General features: G+C 40.2%; 1 protein-coding gene across 33 annotated transcripts in view; it reads left to right on the top strand.

Annotated features, from left to right (window-relative positions):
- Positions 1-23,194, top strand: part of CLASP1 (cytoplasmic linker associated protein 1) — a 197,955-nt gene that overhangs the window by 152,551 nt on the left and 22,210 nt on the right. For 20 of the 33 annotated variants that reach the window (XM_041124198.1, XM_041124186.1, XM_041124188.1 and 17 more), the window contains 5 exons: positions 11,019-11,162; positions 12,434-12,540; positions 17,579-17,695; positions 21,401-21,551; positions 22,612-22,858. In XM_041124198.1, the coding sequence (XP_040980132.1) occupies positions 11,019-11,162; positions 12,434-12,540; positions 17,579-17,695; positions 21,401-21,551; positions 22,612-22,858 (766 nt within the window). The remainder of the gene's footprint in view (positions 1-11,018; positions 11,163-12,433; positions 12,541-17,578; positions 17,696-21,400; positions 21,552-22,611; positions 22,859-23,194) is intronic. The other 13 variants (XM_041124195.1, XM_041124193.1, XM_041124194.1 and 10 more) reach the window with 1 other exon arrangement.

The following is a 23,194-nucleotide window of genomic DNA, read 5'->3' as shown; positions in this document are numbered from 1 at the left end:
TTGAGTGAAGAGTATCTGCAGCAGCTGAAAAAAATTGGCTGTTTGCTGTGAAGCTGTGGGATGTGGGGAGTGGGTGTTCACAGTGTGGTGTCCATCCTGTTTCAAAGACTTGCAGAGCTCTGGCAAAACTTCCAGCAAACTCCACCGGAGCAATACATGGGCAAGTCCCTTGGGGCTGCCAAGAGATTACAGAATCTAAGTGCTTTTTATTAAACCTGCATGTGACTTGGATTTGCCTCTGATGCTTGTAGCTTTCAAATAAATTATTACACAGTTAAGCTAACTTAGGCTAGTAAAAATGAACACCCAGGTGATCTTTATTTCATCATACCGTTGCTGTACTATGATTTTATTAAGAACACAGTACAAACCACAGGCTTTAAAAGAAACACTGCAGCAAAGGATTTACAAGCAATCATTGGCCATTCTCTGTCAGGACTGTAGTTAACAGGCTAATAAATTCATTATGCAGTAACGAACTGGATTATCAAGGGCCAACCCAGACCAATAAAATGTTCTGAAGAACACAATTAAAAAATTGTTGTCCTTTTTTTTGAGACTGTAACTTGGAAAAAAGTACCTTTTTTATATCAAGATGATTCATTTAAGCATCAGAAGATGCTGCCCTCATGGAAGGTATTACGGTGGCCTTCAAGATCTGAGGTTTTCTAAGTGCAGAGCAGACCGTGCATAGTAAACATAAACATTGTCACAACCTAAAAATGGAGACAGCAGTTGAGGTTATGGGGGAGATGAAGAAGAGCCAGTTCAGTCTTCAAATGATCAAAGTACTACAAGAGGCCTGTAAAAAGTATAAAATAAGGTAATTTTTCAGTAGAATCTGGATTTGAAACCACCAGTGCAATCAACTCAGCTCCTGCAAGCTGACAAGAGCACACTTCGGTTTTGGTAGTGAGGAGTCTTGGCTGGTGTAGTCCAGTCCACGTATACTACTGTGGTTGACTTGGTGGAACAGAGATGCCAGTGCTCAGCTACTCCTGGAGGCAGGGACTCGTTCCCCCAAGAAATGTAGTCCTGCAGCCAATGTGGTTCTCACCCAGATTTGAGTTACTGAATGCTGCCTTAATGCAAGTAGCATCTGTGTGCATGATGGCCATGCTGTTCTGTCTGGATTTTACCTTTGTGCAGATGAAGGTAAAACAAGCTTGCTTAGGCTGGTGGTGAAGTATAAAAATGACCTCTGTCAGTGGAGAAAGCATGTGGCTGCTTTAGTCATACAGATCTGATCCTATGGTAGCAATCAAGGGGTCTTTCAAGAAATGGATTATATTTTTAGTAAATAGTGAGATTATCCTTTCATTAATGATCATCTGTCCATTACTACTATTCATTATGTGTGATGGTCATGGAGGTCCCAGCCCTGTAGTGTTAAGGCACTGGAGAAAAATAGAACAAAAAGTGGCATTTAGTCCAAAAACTTTTTTCAAACTGAATGATACAGCTTTATTAATAAACTTTGCATAGTCTTATGATGACTACTTAAGCACACTTAATGAGCACACTTAACCTGTCTGACACCTGACTTTGAACTACAGATCATGTTTTATAGCTAGTGAAATCAGAAAGAAACTTAGTCAAAAGAAATGCTGTTGTGCATAAAACAGTTTATGTTCTCATATGGAATGATATCTGTAGCAAAACAAGCTCTGTTACCACAAGAAAAACATGATGTACTTTGAGGAACATATGGTTGATAGTACAGAGTGTCATTGACAAAATGTCGTGATTCCCTCTCAGGGCAGAAGCCATTTGAGTTGCTGATAGTAGCTATGAACTATGTATGGTCAAAATTATTGTCAAGCTTTATGTTTAAAATAAGGTGATCAGCAGTGTATTATGGGTAAATATTTGTCTTGTTTTAAAGTTTGTTAATACTTCTGGGTGTTTACCCTGCATTCAAGTTAAGATTTAGTTCCTGCAAGCAGTGCTAGGAGAAAGGTGAAAGACGTTTGTCCTCTGTGCTGAACAAAAGCCATTGGGTAGGAACAGGTCATGCAGCACTGTGTGGAGACCTGGTTGGGATGAGGTTCCAGTGCAAGGAGAGCACCTGTTGGTAATTTCCACACATACAGCCACCTTGCTGATTTTTCCCCAAGCAGAACATATCAATGGACGGGGCACAGATCAGGATTTCAGATAACTGAACTCTAATTTTGATTGCAGTAGTCTAACCTTGTGTGATGCACCTGACTTTCCTCTGCCTTGGTTTATTCCTCTCTAGCAGGGCATTAAGTCTGATTTTTTTCCTCTGGAAAATGGTTAAGATTTGATGAAATCATTTTACATAAGCCAATCAATTACCACACAGAGAAGTAATACAGTGGCAACAGAAATACTGTGATGACTGGTCTGAGGACATTAAGTCAGTAACTTTACCATGTTATCACTAATACTGCCAGCAAAGTTACTGTGCAATCCTTACATAGGTAAAGTGCTTATTGAATTTGGATAACAGGCTCGGGCTCTGTGTGGGAACATACTTTGATCTTGGAAAAGAGCCATCAGTTTGAGAATGGAAATGAGGACGAGGCTTCTGCTTTGAGTCTGGCCAAAGCCTAAAGAAGCCTCCTGTCCAAGGCTCGAGGTAATGGAAACTTTTATTAAACATGAGTGCTCAGCATTTGAGGGGTGGAGTCATCAGTGAGGGCACACAAGATCTCAGCGTTTAGGAGGAGCTTGTACAGGCTGAAGGGGAGCAAGGCCTTCTGAGGTGAAGGGCCAGTGACATTGCCTACCGTCTTGCTAATCAGCCAAGCTCTGGTCTTAACAACAAATAACAATCTGTATTGCCTGATCGTCATTTGGACTACTAACTCAGGGAAGAAGAAATTTTTCCTTTGTGCCAGATACCCTGGCTTCTCTGTTGATGAAACATTCCTACAGCAGTTCTATTTTACAAGCCTGAATGCCATTTTACACGTTATGGGCAGCCTTGTGTCACATGTACATCATGTTCTGCCTTCCACTTATGTAACTGGGAAAACTTTTTCTTTCAACTGTCCTGCTCGTTACTGAGTTTGGCTAAGCTGCCCTTGAATACAGACAGTGGATGGGACTTGATAAGAAACTAGAACCGTTGCAATGAATCCAAAAGCCCAGGAGAGTGCATGTGTTACTGTTGTTTGCATGAAGATGAAGTCCCCCTCAGACTACCTAGGGGTAGGGCTCTCCTTGGATTGGCACCACTGGTTTGCAGCTGAAGTCTAGAGGTGTCCAAAGAAAACAAGTTTGGGATCAGATTTTTTCGTAAAACTGATTAATTGAGAAACTGCTTCTGAATTATATGGGAAAATAAGGAAGATTTCAGAGAGAAAGCAACAGGTCAACAAATTCTTCATATGCTCAAACAGCCAAAGAAGATGTATTTACATCTTTAACTAGTAGTTCTAGATGTCATTTCTTGAAAAATATTGATGCTGTCACTTTGATAAGGAAATAATATCTATCAATAAAGTCCAGGGCAAGTTTGTTTAAAATATTGCTGTGATGTCTGTAGGAGGACCAGTGACAGACAGGAAAGCAAACACTGCTAAGGAAATGAAATTGGGGTCCTTTGCAATGTGATGCCATGAGACCTCTAAAATCTCTCCTGAAGCTTTAATTTTCCATCTAGCATCAGGCTGATTTGAGTAAGTCTGCGACAGAAGCTTCACTGTAAAAGCACTCCCAAAGACTCTTAGTGAGCTGAAATGGCATTGTTCATCTTTACTGGTGTTGGGCAATAAACGCTGTTGGTCACGGCCTGTTACAGTAGCAGTGGCAAAGAGGAGGTTTGCAGAAATGCTTTTGAATGGCAATTTGTTTTAATATTCCCCAGTCACAGGCCCTTGCCTTTTTGGGTCAGAGGCTTCTTGAGCACTCTTGCAATATTCCTACACCAGATTTGTGTGTCTCATAGACTCCATGAAGAGCCAAGTTACCAGAGAACCAGGCCTTAGGATTTCATTTCAGGCTTATGGAGTCTTAAACAGGACTATGTCCATACTGCTGAGGTCAGCCTTTTCGCCAAAGGATGTTCCTAAAGAAGTCAAACTCAGCCTAAGTGCACAGAGGAACTCCTTTCAGGCATTTAAACATAGTCAGTGTTAGGAAAAATAGTGTAATATATCAAAAATGGCACCTGGTGGACTTCAGTGTTTACTTGATTTAATACTATTAGAACAAAAAGGATCTCTGTGTCCTAGCTGTGTTTCCAAAATAGTAGCCGTCATTTTCTGTTTGTTTTGAATTTGATGCTACAGAGCTATGAGAGCCCAAATATTTTTAGTATACGCAGTGTAAGGAAAATGGATTTTCCCGATGTTAGTGGCCAGAAAATAATCACGTGCTTGTTGGAAACATGGTGCTGGGGTAGATTTCCTGAAAATGAATCTCTTCGCTTTATACAGCCTTCTAGTATCCTTTGAGGTGATAGCAGTTGTAATATAAGCACATTTTCTCAATTTGCTTGAAACAGTTAAGAGCTAGTGCACGATAATACAGTATAAGAAGAAATTGCTTCACAAAATGTGTATACTCATATTATGTGTCTGTGCATAGTATGTTTGTGTGTACGTGCTATTTATATAAGTACACATACACCTACATAGGTATAGGTGATGTATGTCTCTTGAAAATTGAGATTAGAGGTGATATTTATATGACACATTGTACAGCCATTCAATAAATAGACCATAGGCTGTTTTCTCTGCACTGCGATGTTTAAGTCTGCCATACTTATTCTAGCATTTCGAAACTCCATGAAGATTAAAGTGCATGTTTTCATTACAAACCATCTTATTTCAGTAGCTTTTCTTCTTTCTTAGCTTATATGTGGAAGCTTCCCCCTCAGAATTGACCTACATCGTGCCAGGTTTATAATGAAAGTTTCTCAGTTGTTAATGAAATATAACCTTTGTTTCTAGCCCTGAAACCTGTTTTTGCAACAAATGGCATTTTGTAAGGAGCAAAGTTACTTGGAGTAGCCTTCATCAGCTTGACTTCTGGGGTAACATCTGGCTTTCCAGAAATAATGAACATTTTTGCCACGGTCTTTGCTGTGCCCAGGTCACAAACCACCAGCACGCATAAGGAGTCATAATCCATTATAGAACAGTAATCCGAATATGTGATGATTCAATGCTGCATAGTTTTTGCTGGCACTTGTTTCAGATGCCTTCGACACATGTAATGCAACCATCCATGACTTGTAAAAGCCTTTCATGATATATTAAGTGTGTGCTATATAAAATACAATAGCAATGTGGATTTAATTTGTATGTGAATTCTGTATTTAAATCTGTTAAACAAATTCTTCCTTTTCAGGATGTGGATGTAAACAGCATATTCTAATAGAAGTCTTTTGGGGAAACTGTATGTTTAAAAACTTGTGCTCAAGCTAACATGCTTGGATTATGTATGAACTAATGAAGCCATTCTGCTTCATATTACTATATCAGTAACGTGGATGTCCATACTCCTCTGATTCTAGACCTGAAAAAGGAACAAGCAGGAGGTTTCGTTTGGTAGATAGTCTGTTAGCTGAGTGCCAGCTAACACTTAATTGTCTGCTGGAAAGTGTACTTAAATAACACTTGTTTAGAGCCTGCAGACATTCTCAGTAGATGTGAATTAACTCACTTAACATCAGCTATGCTCATCAGAGAATCAAAGCGTTGCTCTATGCCAATGTGTGCTAATACAAGCTGCCTAATGTGTCACTGCTGCCTCTTGATCTCAGTGGATCTATATTTCATGTGCAGTTTAGTATAATTCAGAGCGACATGCGAGAGAGCGAGGTTCTCTGCTGCAGTGTGCCTTAAGTTATTAAAACCCCATTTGCCTTAGACTTGATGGTGAAATGAATGACGTGTACAGAGTAAGATTACATTTCTCAAAAGTGAGTAGATGTTAGTGTGGATCTTCCCCAGACCGATCCCATGATAAAAGGCAGTGTAGACAGTGTTGGTCTAGCAGACTGATGCCCAGACTGGAGTCAGGAGTTTGCATGTTCTTAACTGCTTCTTCCTCTGAACTTAGACACCTGTGAGGATAGGTGTGGGCAGGTACAAGCACCTGTTCCCCTACTCCTGGCTGGCCAGATACAAGTGCCATCTCGGTGTGGCTCTGCACCTCAGCAGAGGTTTTCAAGTGGTTATGGAGGCCCTCAGGAAGCTGCCAAAGCAAAGCCTTGTAGGAGAACTAAGGGGTGATCTGTAAGCCTGAGAGTTGTGGCCGAACTTAATTTTGAGCCAGTGCTGCCCTCTGCTGAAAGGAATGCTCTTCTGGTTAAATCAAATATTAATGCTTTTTGTTACTTGAAATTAAGCAACTGATTAAAACTCTTCTGCAAAAAGATGACATGTGTACTGTTTAGATGATTTAGTTTAAATCTATGCTTTCTCTAAATAATATCAACTTTCCTGTTTGTCAAACCCAGACCATGCATAGTTGGGTGGGTGAGGATTTGCCAGCTAGGACAACTACAGCTTCGTCAGGGCCCGGTGAAGGAAACTTGGAAGAGAAATGTAAACAGGTAGACTAAAAGCCGTGTGCACTAATCAAACTAATCGTGTTTGCAGTCTCAACTCAACTGTCTAGCTGTGTAGAGAGACCTTGACTGAGAGCCTGAAAAAAGTGTGTCTGTCTGTGAAGTAATTTTTGGCTTTGGTGTGCTTTTTCTGTTAACTCTTTTGCTGTAGTCCCTTGTAAACAATCAGGGTATGAGGCTCCCTCCTTTTATGGGGCTGCCCGTCTTGCGAGCCCATCACCAGTAGAAGTTTGAGTAACTTGAAAACTGCTTTCGTATAGCTCAGGCAACTAGCTGCTTATTCTGCTTGGTCTATTCCACCAGTGACAGCAGCAATCATAAGGCACTTGTGTTAAGCTTAGGTCACTGACCACATTTCCTTTCTAAAATCAATGGATTTTTCCAGTTAGCCTTGATCTTTTTGCTTAATGAACCCAAACCATTTCAAAGAGACTTTTTTATAATTCAACCAAGTTGTAGAGGTTACAGATTTTAATAAATCTGGCCAACACCCACTGTCTAGGTGAAAACAAAAAACAGAAGTTGCTAAACCATTTGTGTCCCTTTAGCAGCTGACTCTGTTGGGCAGAATGAATTGCACTGACCTAAGTGTGAAACTCTGGGAGCTGCTACCGTCTTGTGGAACCTGATCTCTCGCTGCATTGTTATAAGGAAAATAATGAAGTTACATAAGTGATCCTTTGCAAATGATTCAAGAGCCTGATGTGGAGCCAGATCCCCTCACTAGCATAGTCAGGCTCTGAAATCACTAGAGTTTCTCCAGCTCAAGCCAGCAGAGAACTGCTTCATTAAGATTAGATAATCTGTAGGGTCTATGCTATGTGTCACTGAAAGGAGATGGATTAGTGTTCCACACTAATGGTACAGGGACACAAAGGCAAGGGAAAATTCAGATATTACTCTTTTCTTCAAACTATACATCATCAAGCACGAGTGTTGCATGGAGAATGTTTGTACATTGTGTACAGAAATAAGTTTTTTATTGCTTGCTTTAAATTTATCTACTCCTTGAGTAATCTAATGAAACAAGGGCCAAGATTCTCAGAAATGACCAGTGATTCTGAGATAATGAAAATGTTTGTCACAAGCTGAAAACCCACAGATTTAAAACTCTTAGAAATGTTATCTGTCAAAGATGTCTTTTGACTAGATAAATATATTCTAGTTAAATGAAACTTAGAGGATTCTCAAGTGTGTCCAGATCTAACTATTAAGACAGGTGTAGAAATGCTGCTCCTGATGCTCTTCATTACTGAAATAAAATTAACTGTATTAAAACTGGGAAGTATTGCAAAAGTGAAACTTGGAGCGTGTTATAAATGTGATTTCAAGCTAGCATGGACCTTCCAGCTTTTGAGGTCAGTGTTAACAGTGTTCTTGATTTTATGGTAGTAGGGACCAAGACCTTTGTGTGTTAAATCTTAAGTGGGAAATCATGGCTGAATTTTCAGGTAATGGCTTTTGCCTGAAATAAACGTAGAAGTGCAATTGGATGGCTGAGGACTATTTAAAAAGAACATAGCCAAGGTTAACCCATGTAACTCCAGTGTTGCTTTTGAGGGCTTTACTGGAGCACTGCTCCCAGGCTGTAGTGGTACTTGGCTTTATTTCAAAAAGCATAGACTATAGGTCTGCTTTCTTTCAGGCCACGTAAGATTGTAAGCATTGTGAGCGACTGTTCAGCACTTCATTCAAAGCCCAGTGACCTATTTGCAGGCAACAGCAAAGCTACTGAAGAGCACCGAGTACACAGAATACTGGCAGACACTCCTAAGGACAAGCTATGTTTTGTGCAAAGAGGGAGGGTGGACACAGTCCTGTTTTCATCAAAGCCAAAACAAAAGAGTGGAACAAAACTGAAGTGGCTTCTGGGAGTTGAAACTTCCCTCAGATACTCCTGTATCACATCACCGTGCTATTAGTGTTTGTGTGTTAGGGTTAAACTGTACCAATTAGATAACTCTGTGCTTCAAAGTGAAGCCACAGGATCATAAAGTTCCTGGTGGATCTTTGGTGAAGATTTTGCTCAGATCTGTGAGATGCATCTTAGACCTCTCTGGCACACAAGAAAGGTACCTCCAGAATGTCACATCGTAGAGTGCATGTGCTCTTGTGCCTGTTTTGCTCTATTTACTTAGGAGGTCTCCAAGGGTGACCATATTTCTAACCCATCAATGGGAGATATGTGGGACAAAGGTACCTGAAATCCTTACCCACCTCACTGTACCTTGCGCAGCTCCTGACTTAACCAGTTGGTATCTCCAGATAGTCTAGTCTCTGAGCAATCTCTCAACCTGGGAACCTTGTTGATCGATTTTCCTAGCTTCTTTATCTCAATGAATAAGAGGTCTGCTTGTTCTGACATGGAAGATCTGCATGTCCACTTCCTAACCATCCAGGATATGCATGCCATTCACAAACGGGAATGTACTTTGGCATGACTTGTCACTTTGCGTTCAGTTCAACATGCTGATAGTTGTTCTGAGATCTCTTGTTTGCAGTAATATTTTTATTACAGAAAATACTATGCTGGTGAAAACTTAAAAGTTCTTGGATCAAAATGGACAGAAATACACGTCCTTGTTGGATACCAGGCAGGCTTCATGGCAGAGTTGCCCAAAACTTCAGGTCAGAGGAGGGTAGAGTATGGAGTTAAGAAAGCCATGGGGAAAATTATCTCCCCACTTCTTTCATCCTTGGATCTTTAATGTGAAGTGAATAATGACATACTGTGTTTCTGTTCAAGTCAGTGAGAGTTTTGGCAAGAGGCAGCATGATCCATCTGGAATGAAGAGTCTGAAGACCTGTTGTTTGCTGCAGTCCTTGGAAGCCTGTTGAGTGTTGTGTGCCTCAGTTTCTTTGTTGACCATATGAAAAGGATGTTACTTACCAAACTTTCATGGATGGAAAATGTTTTTATATACAAAGCTGTGTTACTGCAAATTGGGGCTGATAGCAGAAGTAACAGTACAGCTTGAATTGCAATTTGCACACTGAAACAATGAGGTACTTTGATTCCCCTCCACTATGAAAGGGGTTTTGTTTATCCAAGTTCATCATCTGCTAAAGGATTCCACTTCACAGGGAACTGCAGATCCACTTAATTATTGCAACTTTACAAACACATTACTTACTAAAAACTCCTTCTTTGACTTGATGAGGACAATGAATGTACAGTTATTGCCACGGCAGTGAATTATATTTTTACCTTCTTTAAAGTTCTTTTTCATTTTTAGGAAGTTTTAGAAAGTTTCTGAAAGGGTCAGACACAAGTGTCATCTCTTCCTAAGGCTGTATGTATGCTGTTCCAAAATAAGAGCATGTGTAGCTCTGCTGCTTACATTGTGAGCCTAAGCCACTGCTTTGTATCCAGATATGCATTCTGGAGGTTGATATATCAATGGCTACACCCCTGTTGGAGAAGGTAGTGCTGCAGACCATCAGAGGTCCTTCATCATTGCTTCATTTTTATTGTTCTTTTAATAAATTTTTACGTTTTTGTGTATTTTCAAGGCAAAGGCGGGGGGGGGGAAAACAGAATGGGTGCAAGCCACATGGGTTGTATGCTGCTGGGGAAGTCTAGTTAGGAACATGTGATTTTAATTACTCTTGCAGATCTCCACTCTGTGATTTATTCTGCTTCCATTCCCATTTGATTCCATTGTCTTAGTTCAGGATACGCAGAGCTGTATGTTTGCTAATGGAGTTAGTGGAGATCCTGTTCTGGCAGCTATTCTTCCAGGCAAACCCTGTCCAGTGAAATTAATGGTAAAATTCTTAATTGTTTAAGCAGTACCTTGGTTTCACTTATTAAACTTAGGGAATCTAGTGGGGTTTAGCCTGGCCATGGACCAGAGAAAGGTGGTTCTTACCATCCCAGTAGATCTTCCGCTTGAGATGGAGTCTTCTGTTGCTGAAACAGCCTCAGTGGTGAGACTTGCAAAGAGAGGTGGGAAAATAGAAGTGGGGATTGTCTGTCTGATGAAACAAACTTGTCAGATCCGTAGGAGGAGGAGAGGTTGGATGGGAAGAGAACTAGTCCCATTTGCACTTAAAATAGAAAGCATGGGAATGACAAATTGCAGTCCTAGATTCTTCATACTTATCTGAGCTCCCGATTTTATTTGTTTCCTGTAAATTTTTGCAGTAACTTGTTCAACTGAAATATGTGCTGGACAGGACGATGGTAAGATTTTCTCACTAGCTGTAGAATAGCTGTATGCTTTACATCTGAGAAGTTAATGATATAGATGCAAAAGTATATGGTAAGCTCTATGAACTAAAAAGTTAACTGTAGCTGTTAGCAATTCCTTATGACACATTACAAGGAGCATGTCAAAAATTTGCCTAGTATGGGAGTCTTTTTGAATGGAACACACATCATTTACAGTAAGGCTCATTACTAACAGAAGGCATATTCTTTTCGAAGAATAAAAACTGATCGTCTTTTCTTTTTTCTTCTTTTCAGGCAGCACAAATAGTCCTGATTTCTCTCTTTGAACTGAACACTCCTGAGTTTACCATGTTACTTGGTGCCTTGCCAAAAACATTCCAGGATGGTGCTACCAAGCTCCTGCACAACCACCTCAAGAACTCCAGTAACACCAGTGTGGTGAGGCCCTTGTCCTTGCAAACAGCAGAGCACCAAAGACAGCAGCTCATTGATAAGCTGTTGCAGATGTTCAGTAGCATGAATTATCTGTAACTGTTATCTTGAAGCAATATGGTAACAGAGGCTTCTGTTTGATGTTGCTTTTATAGGGACCATTAAAATAAAAAACTCAGTTATTTTTAAATTTAATATAGTCATAACCAGTACAGATTAAAAAAAATAGTACTGAGAAGTGCATAAAAGTTGGTGGGGTTCGTGCTTTCAAGTCGGTGGTGCTTTTGAAAATCTTGCCAGTAACGACATTTTGGCTAAAACAGAGATCCTGATACCACGGATTTTCTAGGCTTACCGCTGCTATTGAAATCAGTTTAATACCAGATATATTGTCTACTAAGAAGCTTGCAGGATCTTTGAGACCTACAAGGTCTCCTCAGTCTACACCTATTACCTTATGCTATGTTTTTACATGAAGCTCTTACATATTTTTTTTTCTCCGAAGGAAGATGTTAGTAGAGTATTTAAGTGTGCTTCTAAATGTCTTTTCCCCACAGAGCAGCAAGGATTAGGGTATTTTTTGCCTTTTTTAATGTGGAAATCTTGTGAAACTTGCTGGAATTTGAGCCCTCCTGTATTTGCACTTCCACAGGGACAAGTAGACCTTTGTGTAAGCTAGAACTGCAGCATTAGGCGTCGAGGCAAATGGACTGAGTTCTCTAGTACCTTTGACTTTATGTGAAGAGAGTCAGAATTGGGAGCAATTTCTACTCATTTTGCTGTGGTATAAATGATTGTGCAGGCCAGTGGAAAAATGATAAGTTAGATTGCTTACTTATGCTCGTAACAAGCACAATCAGAATGCTTTAGACAATGCAGAAAATAGCTGAATAATTAAATTGCTAAATTGCCAGGGTAATGGTCTGCATACTTTGTTGCCTGGCAAATAGTGTCTGAGAAGCTGGGTAGCCTCGTGGATTGATAAACCGTTTCTCTGGCAATATTTGCAGGCTGTATGTGTTGCGTAGTTAAAATTGCGGGTACTGTGGATTGTAGAAAAGTGCATATGTGCTTTCCTTATCCTCAGAGCAGTATCTTCAAGAACATATTAATGACTACGTGAACTATGGCTGCAGATTTCTAGGTCAAGAGCCAGAACCAAAACTGCACTAAGCTTGTCTAGTGCAAACAAAGGCAATATTTGGACCTGTTGTTGTGTACTCCTGCCTGTGCATTGCAACACATTTCTAATCCCTGTCTTCCTGCTTCTGTGCCAGGGCTCCCCCAGCAATACCCTTGGTCGGACTCCTTCCCGGCACTCCAGCAGCAGAACCAGCCCCTTAACTTCACCTACCAACTGTTCCCATGGTGGACTGTCGCCAAGGTAATGCGGCAGGCTAATTAAACCACTTGCAAAATATTAAAGGATTTCAACACTGAGTGTGCATTTGCAGAATATGACTCACTTTGAAAGCAAAAACAAGACCAAAAGTTTACAGTAGATTGCTCCAAAGAAACAGGGTTTGAACATGATAATACATGGTTGGTGATTGACTTCAGTGTTCCAGTCCTCATGTTATCTGTGTAATCTTAATGTCTTTTCTTATAATATTAATTTTCTTTCATAACTAGGCATTCTTCAGAATCACATTTGTGGGTTCAATAAAGATAATGTTAAATGGCAGCGTTAGAAATGAGGTCTTGTTGGGGTTGCAAATACCACAAAGCATATGATGACTTTCAGGTCAAGGGTTTCAGATTGTGTCTATTTTTTAGGTGTGCCCTTGTGATCAGTAATTTATCTGACTGTAGTTACAGTGCTTGTGCTACTGAGAGAAGTACTGAATCTCCTGTTCGCCTCTTATGCTTTGTGAGGATGCAGAACAAGCAGAGGTGGTAACTTGTGTTTCAGTGCTGAATACCTCTCAAATCACCCTCATGGCTGTTCACCAGCAGAATAGTGGCCTGATCCTTTGGTCAGCAGGTCTATTGCAACCAAGTGTATTGCTGAAGCTGCAGATGCTACCCTAGAATACATTGGTCCACTCCAAAACCTTTTATTGAGCAAACACGCAGTCTTGGATATTGGGAATGTATGTGGTTCGCACCATAAAAACTTGGAGCAGAGGAGATGGGAATTTAAACAGTATGCTCTGAGACCATAGAGATATTGGAGGACAGTATTAGGTTGTTACCTGGACAAGCTTTGATTCATGCTGGGAAAGCTTAAAAGCTGCTGCTCTTGTCTGCCTGCTCTCTCCATGGGAGATCACTTCCCTTTGTCATGGAAGAGACAGAAGAAAACATGTTGAGTGAGGATTGCAGTTTGTAGTACAACGTAGTAATTTACACTGAAATCTGTTGATCAGTCCTGTCGTGACTTGCTAAAACCTTGTCGGGAAGGATGCTTAGACATGTGAGTTCCCATGTGTCAGGAAAAACACAGGCTTTTAGCCTTTAATGAGTAGTTATACTAATTCCAGCAGCGTATGAGGAGAACATGGGGTCTCCTGAGAAAATTTTGGGTATCGTAAATAGATCTTTGTGACCCCTAAATCTGCTATAATCCAAAACTAGACTGAGAGGTTGCAAGCCAAGTTCAAGTTGCCTATTATGAGTTTTTTCAATAAACGTTTCATTAAGAAATTAAGTGGTAGAGTTTCAGGGGAATGGTTCCAACTATGTTGCTTCCTTTTCGACTAGTTTGAGCATTGTTGCCCTGTTGATTTCTGTCGTGGGAAATTATAAACTGAGATATGTCTCCCTGTGGTTATGTTGTGGCTTTGCTGGTCACGTTTGCATATGACACTTATTTTATAAATCCATGACCTTTTACCATGCTTTTTGGGTTTTGCCACTTCACTCACTGCTTTTCAATTTGTCTTTGCATTCTTCTCACCTCTTGATGTCAGGATGCACATATGAAAATATTTGTTAAAGCATTCAGCGTACACTTAATACTTTTGTTGTTGCTATTGTTTTCTAGCATTTTGGGTTGAGGAACTGGAGTTTTCTTCCCATGTGATATGTTCTTAAGGAACAGTTAGAGAGGGCATGTAATTCCAGAGCATTCTGCCATTAAGTCGTCAAGACCAAAACTGCCACTGATGCAGTGGGCCAGGAATTTTCTTCAGAAAACAATCATTCCTTCAATTTTCTATGGAGTTCTTGGAGATGTTGATCCAAAAATTTAGTTGTCTTTTCAAGAAGCATGTCCTGCTTCCTTGCTGGATTTAGTTATTCAAGAGTGATGTATAAGTTACTCTTCAATGATAGGTGAAGGTGGAAGCTGCTGTAAAAGCCCTTTAAAATATTTGGGGAGAAGTTCAACCTTTTTTTGGTAAGTGACCTCTGAGCACTAACAGTAGCTGCAGATTTTTACCATTTGTAGAAAAGGTGGTGGAAAGTACTGCAAATCAGTGTCAGTAGCTTCTGATGCTCTGCTCTGCTGGACTGCATCCTTCTTGAAAATGTCTCGCGTAGCACAGTTTGAGCATGGTCCTGACTTACAGAACAGGGGATAATTTAGCTCTGTTTCTGAAGAGTATGTGTGGTCGTTCTCCCTTCAGAAAAAAGGCTTTGGAAGATGTGCTAACAGGTTACGTGAAGTACGGTACACTGCAGTATTGCAGTTGGTGTACATGCTTCTGTGTCATGTTTCCATTACCAATGCTTGTTTTTTGTTATTCATCAGTGATGTAAAATGTCACTTTTCTCTCTACAAACTTGGAAAATGAGCACACCTGAGTCATTCTGATAGCAGTGTAAAAGGATAAAGATTCCCAGGGTTTCTCTGCGTAGCTCTCCTCTGAAACTAGGCTTGGCTTTACGTTTTTATGGGACCCATTGCCAAAGGGTTGTACTGAGGTTGTGTATGCCCATTCCTTCTGGGATGCTTTATGTGTGGGCCCTGCTTACCTTGTCCATGCCTATGTCTTGTACAAGCAGCCTGAGTGCAGTGAGTTGAAGGATTATCTCCAGTTCTTAATGTCAGCTTTGGTTTTGAAGATTATACTTTCCTTTGAATTTTTTCTTGATGCACAGATTGGAGGAGTAGTATCTAGAGACATATATATCTTTGGGGCTGGGATATGTGTAGAAAGGATAGTTTGGGTCCTTTAGGAATATAAACATGCTGCTAAGCATAGCTGGTCTCCTATATTACTAATGGTTTGTGGACAATATCTTTAATAGTAATCAGCAAGGCTTCATTGATACAGACTTTCTATAGTATGTATGTATGCGTGCCATTGCCCTTAGGTCATGTTACTTCTCCCATATTGTTGCCATCACAACTGAATTCCAGATGTGGTTTTTTGGGTTTGTTTGGTTTTTTTTGTGTGTGTGTACATGTATTTGAGCTCTCTGGATAGATTTTGAATGTTTTGGTTGAACTGGACTTTGCAGACAGCTAATTTGCCTATCCAGATGATAACATCTATTTAAGTATCCCCTGATGTTAGTGTCTTCAGAAGGGTAACATGCTTTCAGGGCCTTGGGCAGCATCCTTCCTTCTCCTGCTTTCATTTGCTCCATCCAGTTCTGCTTCATGATCGCTAGAACATATCCACTGCATCTGCAAGTTACTTCTGCATTTGTACCTGCTTTTTTTGTCTTGACAGTTTTAGTTATTGGGGAGAGGAGTTGTGGAGGAAAGAGGTGTTTTCTGAAGAAGAAAAGCAGGGGAGGGCACTTGGGAAGACTGAAAATAATAGGAAGAAACCCAGACTTCTGACTGAGAGGAAAGAATGTTTCCAGGCAATGCTCAGATGAATGGCTTGAGTTTGTGCTGGACACAGAAAATCTTCTGAGATTTAGTAAATGATGTAGTATGACAAAAAGGAAAATACTAAGTTGTGAAGTCCTCCATCGTAAGAATACCGTTCTAAATGGCAAAGGAACTTCTGTAAACTCCAATGTTATGTTCAGGTTGTGAATTTTCATCTAGTATTCTGTAGGAATGTTTGAAGGAATTGAATAGGTTTGCCCTACTGTTTCTGCCTTTATTAGTAGCCCAGAAACCTGTGTGTAGTTCCAATTATTAAAAAACCCTGTTTAGTCCTTCAAAGATCTCTAGAGGAAATGCATCAAAATGAAAGGCTAACAATTTTATTTGGCTATGTAAGTTTACATGCTTGTTTTTCACTGACAATAGAAAATACCATTAAAAATAAAATTTGACAGTTTCAGTATTAAGTTGAGCAAGACATGGAAAAAGAATTAAAATAAGCCACCCACGTTATACAATAAGGACAAGCATTGTTTGGTGGCCCGTTTGCAGGTAGGTGAGACCTGAGCTGTGAGACTTCTGATCAGCAGTCTGGGTGTCTGGTATATTTCCGTAGTAGTTGCATGTAATAGCTATGTTTTTTGATTGCTGGTTAACGAGTGAATTTCTTGACACCACTCTTCAGAGGCGTTTTCAACTGGCTTTGCTGCTGTTTGTACTGGAGCAATTCTTGACTTGTTTGCCGCTTCTAATCTTGCAATATCTATATATACATATATCATATTTACAAATGACTTTCCAAGACAGTGTGCTTAAACTTAATAGAAACAAAGCGGTGTCCTGAATACTCCACCAGCTCAAGCATCTATATTCTCATTTAGAACATGATTTTGAAAATCCGTGTACCATAAAGGGAACAGGACAAAAGCAAAGGTTGGACAAATTGGCACAGGGATGTGGATGCCTTGACCCAAAGGCGCAGGATCAAACAGTAACCAGAAGGGCCTTGTGGAAGTTTGATGAGAGATCTGAATCGACTTAGAGGCTGGTTTCATCCAGTCTTTCCAGGTTTGTCTGCTGAGACCTGGGCCATGTCCCCAATTTATATGATATGTTTACACTCTAGACTGATTGTCACTTGCTGCATATTTGAGATCAGTTTGAATCTGGCGAAATAGGATCAGATCTTAAGCCCTGCAAAGGTTTGCTGATTGTAGGCTCTTTTAGAGACACCAGGAGCCAAACTTTACAAGCTACCTTTGGGTGTCTGTTAAAAAAAAAAAATCAACTCCAACTTTCCTTTCTTCCAGGGAAACCCTGTTGGTCACAAAGCTGCTTAGAGTTTGAATACAGATGCGTGGTCAGGGATTGTTTACTTAGAGCATTTCAAGAGTTGTTTTTTTAGAGGCTATATCCATTTGTAAAATTTACTGGTTAGTACAAGCAGGGACTATTTTTGTGTGCACCATATCATTTTGTTAGGCATAAAAGTGGAAATGAATAATAAAGGCCAAAACAATGACTTGTGAGGCTCAGTGGAGTATTCTTGTTTAATTTTGTTTCTATTAATTTTTTTTCTCTCTCTCCAAGGCAGCATGACAGCACTAAGCCACTCAGATTATAGTTTCTGTTTTTTTTCTCCCTCTCCTTTCTCTGTTTTTTCTCTCTTTCGTTTCTCCTCTGATCACGGCAGTCGGTTCTGGGGTTGGAGTGCAGATGGGCTGTCGAAGCACCCCCCTCCCCTTTCTCAGCCTAACTCCATCCCCACTGCTCCTTCCCACAAGACTTTCAGACGCTCTTACTCTCCCAGGTAACAAGCTACCTGTTAAACCAACTTGTCTGAGGTGTCACAGTATTATTTACCTTTCACACTGTGGGATTTGTTCAAATGTGGGAAACTATTTGCAGAGGCTTTGGTTGGAAAAGGAAAAGAGATGATGATAGGTTTCAGAGAGCGGAGGTGACAGGCAGCCACTTGCTTGCTGCTCGGGGAAGATGCAGCACACAAGTGGAGGAAAAAAAAAAAGGTGGATTTTTCCAGACTCTTCCTACCTGTCAGGCTCTTGAATGGTTGTATGTTTCACAGTTGGTTTCCAATGCAGAACACAGTTGCTGAGCACTTTTGGCAGGTACTGGTTGCATTATGATAGCATGAGCGAGGTCTTACAACCTGGCTTCACTGTGCAAGCAGCACACGAGTACTTTCAAACAGACAAATACAGCTCAGTAGTGATTTCAGATCTGCAGTAGTGAATATCCATAGGACAATGAGGATGAAGCTTGCATATATGACTTTGCCAGCTGCTTGCACAGTGTGACTGTGGAACATCTTGGAAATTTGTAGTATTGAAATTAAAATTTTCCACAAGATTGGAGGTTATCAATTGCTAATTTTGACATCTCTTCCTCCTCCTGTGCCCTCACATTTTGTTCCAATCTGCATACAGATCTTAATCAGTATACTGGACTAAAGCTGTACAGTGGTTTGAATCAAGAAAACCTTCTGAATACAAATTTAATTTGTCAGACCTCTATGTTACATTCCTTGGATTTTAAGTTTTATACCCTGACAACAGGCTTTTTGTGGATGTGGTTTCTCCTGACTTAAATATACCTTTTACCTGAGGAAGGACTATATGCAGTCTTTCCTTGAAGCAAGAAGTTCCTAATGAAAAACTGTTGAAAGAAAAACAAACTAATTGTTCTTTGAGGGCTCAAAATCTGGGTGTCTGTGACATCCGAGAGAGAAAATAGAATCCCATAGTCCGTACCTCTGTGAATACCTGCAGAATTAAAACTTTAAATCAATGTTCTGACTCTTCTAGGACGCTAAGATACCTGTGGAAGAGATCCATGTTGATTTTTGGAGTTAAACTAGTTGAGAATTTTTTTCCTCCTTTCATTATCTGACACCAAGTTTTGCAATAATTTGACATATATTCTAGCCCAGATCCTGAAAGTGCAAGGAAGTGGGTTACTGTGTACTGCTTGAGGATGCTAAACTGTTGATCACTTAAAAATAGTTTGGATTGGAAACTGAATAATAGTTTATGGAAGTAAAATGTATTTCATGTCAGACTGGAAAACTGCCAAATTGTATCTTGATAAACTTAGAGAGCTGCATTGTTTTAGTGCAGCAGAAGATGGAAAATAATGTTGTGACATCCCTAAACGCTGCTCATCTCTGCTCACTTCTTATCCATCCTGTGACTTTCCTCTAGTTTTCTGCATGGGTCATAATTTTTTTTTTCCTTTTGTGCCTTTCCCATCCTCTGCCCTGAAACGTTGGTGTAGTTTCATCTTATTTTTTTATTCCCCCCCATCGTGTTGTCTGTGAAGTATTCCAGCAGACATACTGTCAATAGACATGTGTGTTCACGTGTAGAGTTTTTGTTCATGTAGAACACAGCCATAATGTTATCTCCTACACAGGCTTACTCCTGACACATGAAGTCACTGGGTTCTTTAGATCTATATTAAAATGTGGTTTTTTGCTTTGAAAAATGCATCAGATTGGTGGCTCTTTGTTGAGAAATTGCCTTAGTCCTTTAGCATTGCAGAGTCTGTACTTTGATCTATTCTTTGGTAGCAGTGTAGGGCAAAATTCATCCCTGAGGAAAGAAGCGATGATTTTTAGCAGAAGATTTAGTGTCAGTATATCTGTGGTTATTTCTTGATTTTTGCCATGGATTTCATTGTGTGACCTTTCGTAAGTCATGTCATCTCTTGGTGGGGATACGTGGGTACAGTCACATGTATACCTTCTTAAGGGCAGTTTCACTACTCGCTTAAATATTGTTTGAAGAACCCCTTAAGATCTAATTAAATGTGCTTGAGCTCAGAATTAATATTTTAGAGATTGTATGAAACAAAGGTTTTCCTATCCCTGCTTGATACTTACAAAGAATCTAAAAACTGCCTTCACTTTTGTCTGGAAAGCCATCACAGCGCTTTAGTGTTATTCAGCTGTCTGAAAAGCCCTAAGTACTTTGACTTCTCTAGGTTTATAAGCAGCTTTTGCTTCCTGATCTTGGTCTGTTCTCTAAGTGGCTTCTCTTTCCTCCTGGGCTGGTAGACACTGTTTAAAGTTGGGGAGTTGTTCTTTGGTTTCTTTGCCAGAATACATGGTGCTAATGCTTGTGTAGTGCGAGCGCGTTGCTTGGGAGCCAGGGATTATGGCTATTTTCAGTGTGTTAATCCTGAAGGAATCGGGCGGCACCAATCTTATACTCTGTCTGAAGTTCCTGAGTTTCTTCCAGAAAAAAAAGCAGCAGTTCTAGATATTTAACATCCTACTTTTAGTTCCTGAAAATAATAGCTGTGTACCCAGGATTGAGAAGGGATTTTCTGTTGGTTTTTGGTTGGTTTTTTTTTTCCCCACCCACCTCATGGGGAGTCTTTCTTTTGTGGAAAAGGAGCACAGCTCTTTGTTCAGCCATCCTCCTCCAAGCCCATCCTGTCATCCTTCCCAAACTGTTAAGAAATAGTAATTCACCCCTGTAGGGAGCCACTTCTTGCTGTTTATTGACAAACAACTTGATGTAAATGTCTCAAATTCTTTTGGTTTATTTGCTTCTGGCTCTACTAAGATCCGAGACTCCCCCAGAGAAATTGTTCTCAGTTACTGGGTCTCTTCATTAAATCTCTCTTGGAAAACTGATTGTCATGCAAACTCAACTTCTCCTAGATAGAGCAAAGCCCTGCCAATAATGCCTTTTCATTTTCTCCAAGCTTCTCTTCTTAGCCACATCTTTTCATATCATCTGCCCTTGCATGCTAGGCATTTTTTCATGGAACTTAATTTTGGATAACTCCTCAAGGAATCCCAAAACTTGTGTGGCTTTGTGCTGCTGAGGAATTCCTGAGGAACAGGCAGACTGCAAGAAAGCATCAGATTTGAGTGAGAGAATTCCCAAACTTAAGCTCACTACTGAAATGCATCTTTTATCAAGGCATCGTGCAAGTGGTTTTGGTTTTACTATTCTATAAGTGAAAATGGGACATGTTAGACTAAGGTTTACATCAAGATACATTTTCCTTTCCATTTAAATCTGTCACATTTGGATCCATTGATAGAATATATTTGATATATTATGAAACTTAAACTTCATTGATTTCATTCCCACCAGCTGTCACAACCCTTTGAGTTCCCATAGTGATTGATTTTCTTTATTTTCCTTTTTAAATAACACCATTACCATGCTGGGGATAGGGGTTTTTTTTGGTTTACAGAAGCTAGCACACTCACTGCTGTGGAATGTAACAGTGGACCTGATTTCCCCTCGCTTACAGTGAGGTAATACCACTGATTTCAGTGGAGGTTCTCCTAGATTTAGCCCCGTTTGAGGGGAGTCTCAGACCTGAAGTCTGCTTTGATTCCATCCATGTTTTGTTACAAGTCACTGTTAGAAAGGGTACACTAAATCATCTGTCTCTGACTTAGCATTGTTTTTGTTAACAGTCAAAAGCGGATTCCAATTTCATATGTAACATTTCATATGCGTTTGGTCTTTAGTATGCTGGATTATGACACGGAGAACCTAAATTCTGATGAAATCTACAGCTCTCTTCGTGGAGTCACAGAAGCAATTGAAAAATTTAGTTTCCGTAGTCAAGAGGACCTGAATGAGCCAATCAAACGTGATGGAAAGAAAGACTGTGACATTGTAAGTATTTGATTGATTAGTATCTCCAGATAGGCGAAATTTTAAAATATTGTGTTCAAACCTGGCTTTGGATTGTTAGTGTACAAAATCCAGTTATTCCTACTGTATACTTGCAAGTGTCTTTGGCTTATTGGTTGCTAACTTCTTATACCTAAATTATAGGGTCCCACTAATGTAGTCCGTTGCTCCCTTTGAACTCTAGCCTGCTGTGAAATGTGCTCACTGGGCTTCTGTGGGAGTCTCAGGTACAAAGGAAGCAGTGCTAGTGTTCCTCAGGCTCAGCATGGCTCAGCAGTGGCTTTTTCATGGAGTGTGTGTAGTCAAGTCTGTAATGGGAATACATGGGTGGTTTCCCTTACAAGCTTATTACTTCATATATAGGAAGGACCCATAATCACTCTGAGTGCACAACTCGTATGGTACCTTATGCTGCATGAATGGTTACAGAATTATCTACCGAGTGAGATGCCATTTGCTTTAATTAAATACATGGACTGCAAAATTTATGGGAATCTTAAATTATGATCCTTATGGGTCCCTTCCAACTTGAGATGTTCTATGAGTCTATGACAGTTTTGATTCCTATCTGGATAAACAAGTTTACATTAGTAGATTAAGTTAGCCTTCAAAGCTAAAAATTCTTGGTCCAAGATTTTTCTTTGGGACTCTTCTGTTGTGCATTTCACGTTAGCCTGCTAAGCATCATCCAGTCTCCTCTATCAGCGGGTTGTGAAGTTTCATGAGGAAGATATTGCTTTTGCTTCCTTTCCCTTTCTTAGCAAGTTGGTCCTGTTCCAGAGCTTGTGATCTTTGCCAGCTTGTGCAGTTTTAGCTATATTGACTTAGATTTAGGAACATTAGCATAGCTTTTTGCCCTGTGGTCATGAGATATTTTTGGAACTGTTATAGTTGTATAAGGGAAAGAGGTGGTAATCTTAAGTTTTACTCTACGTGTAAACAATTCTATGCCTCTTCGTGTTGGTGGGTGAACTCCAGAAAAGCTATGGCTTCCACAGAATTTGAGTAGTCTTATGTCTTTTCTTTCTGTTTGATCCCCCAGGTGTCTCGAGATGGTGGCCTTGCTGTGCCTACCAGTGATGTCCGTGGAAGCAGTGACGTTGTGGAAGGCGGAAGGATGGCTCTAGATAACAAAACATCCCTACTGAACACCCAGCCTCCCCGCACGTTTTCAGGGCCACGTGCTCGAGAGTATAACCCCTATCCTTATGCTGACACAATTAACACTTACGACAAGACTGCCCTGAAGGAAGCAGTGTTCGATGATGACATGGATCAGCTTCGGGATGGTTTGTATCAGTGTATCTCATAAAACTGCAGGCAGCTTGCTCTGTTTCTGGTATATTTATGTGAGGGTAGTGCTCTCAGATACATGTCTGCCCATGTGTATGTTGCATATTACTTTGCGTCTGAGTTGAGGCTTGGTGTGAAATACTCTGTTCTCATGTACCAGCAGAACCTGATCTGTGGTTATTGAGAAAATGTTACACTGCAGTTCTGTTTGCCTAAAGTTTCCTGCAAACTAGTCCCTTAAGCATCTAAATGCATCTGTATGGACACTGTTTTGGGGACCTTCTGCTCTTTGACTGAAACATCTCACTCAATAGCTCGTCGTTACTGAGACT

Source organism: Aquila chrysaetos, chromosome 6 (assembly GCF_900496995.4).
Source record: "Aquila chrysaetos chrysaetos chromosome 6, bAquChr1.4, whole genome shotgun sequence".
Taxonomy (NCBI): domain Eukaryota; kingdom Metazoa; phylum Chordata; class Aves; order Accipitriformes; family Accipitridae; genus Aquila; species Aquila chrysaetos.
The sequence above is the reverse complement of the archived record's forward strand: the minus strand, read 5'-3'. Positions and strand labels throughout refer to the sequence as shown.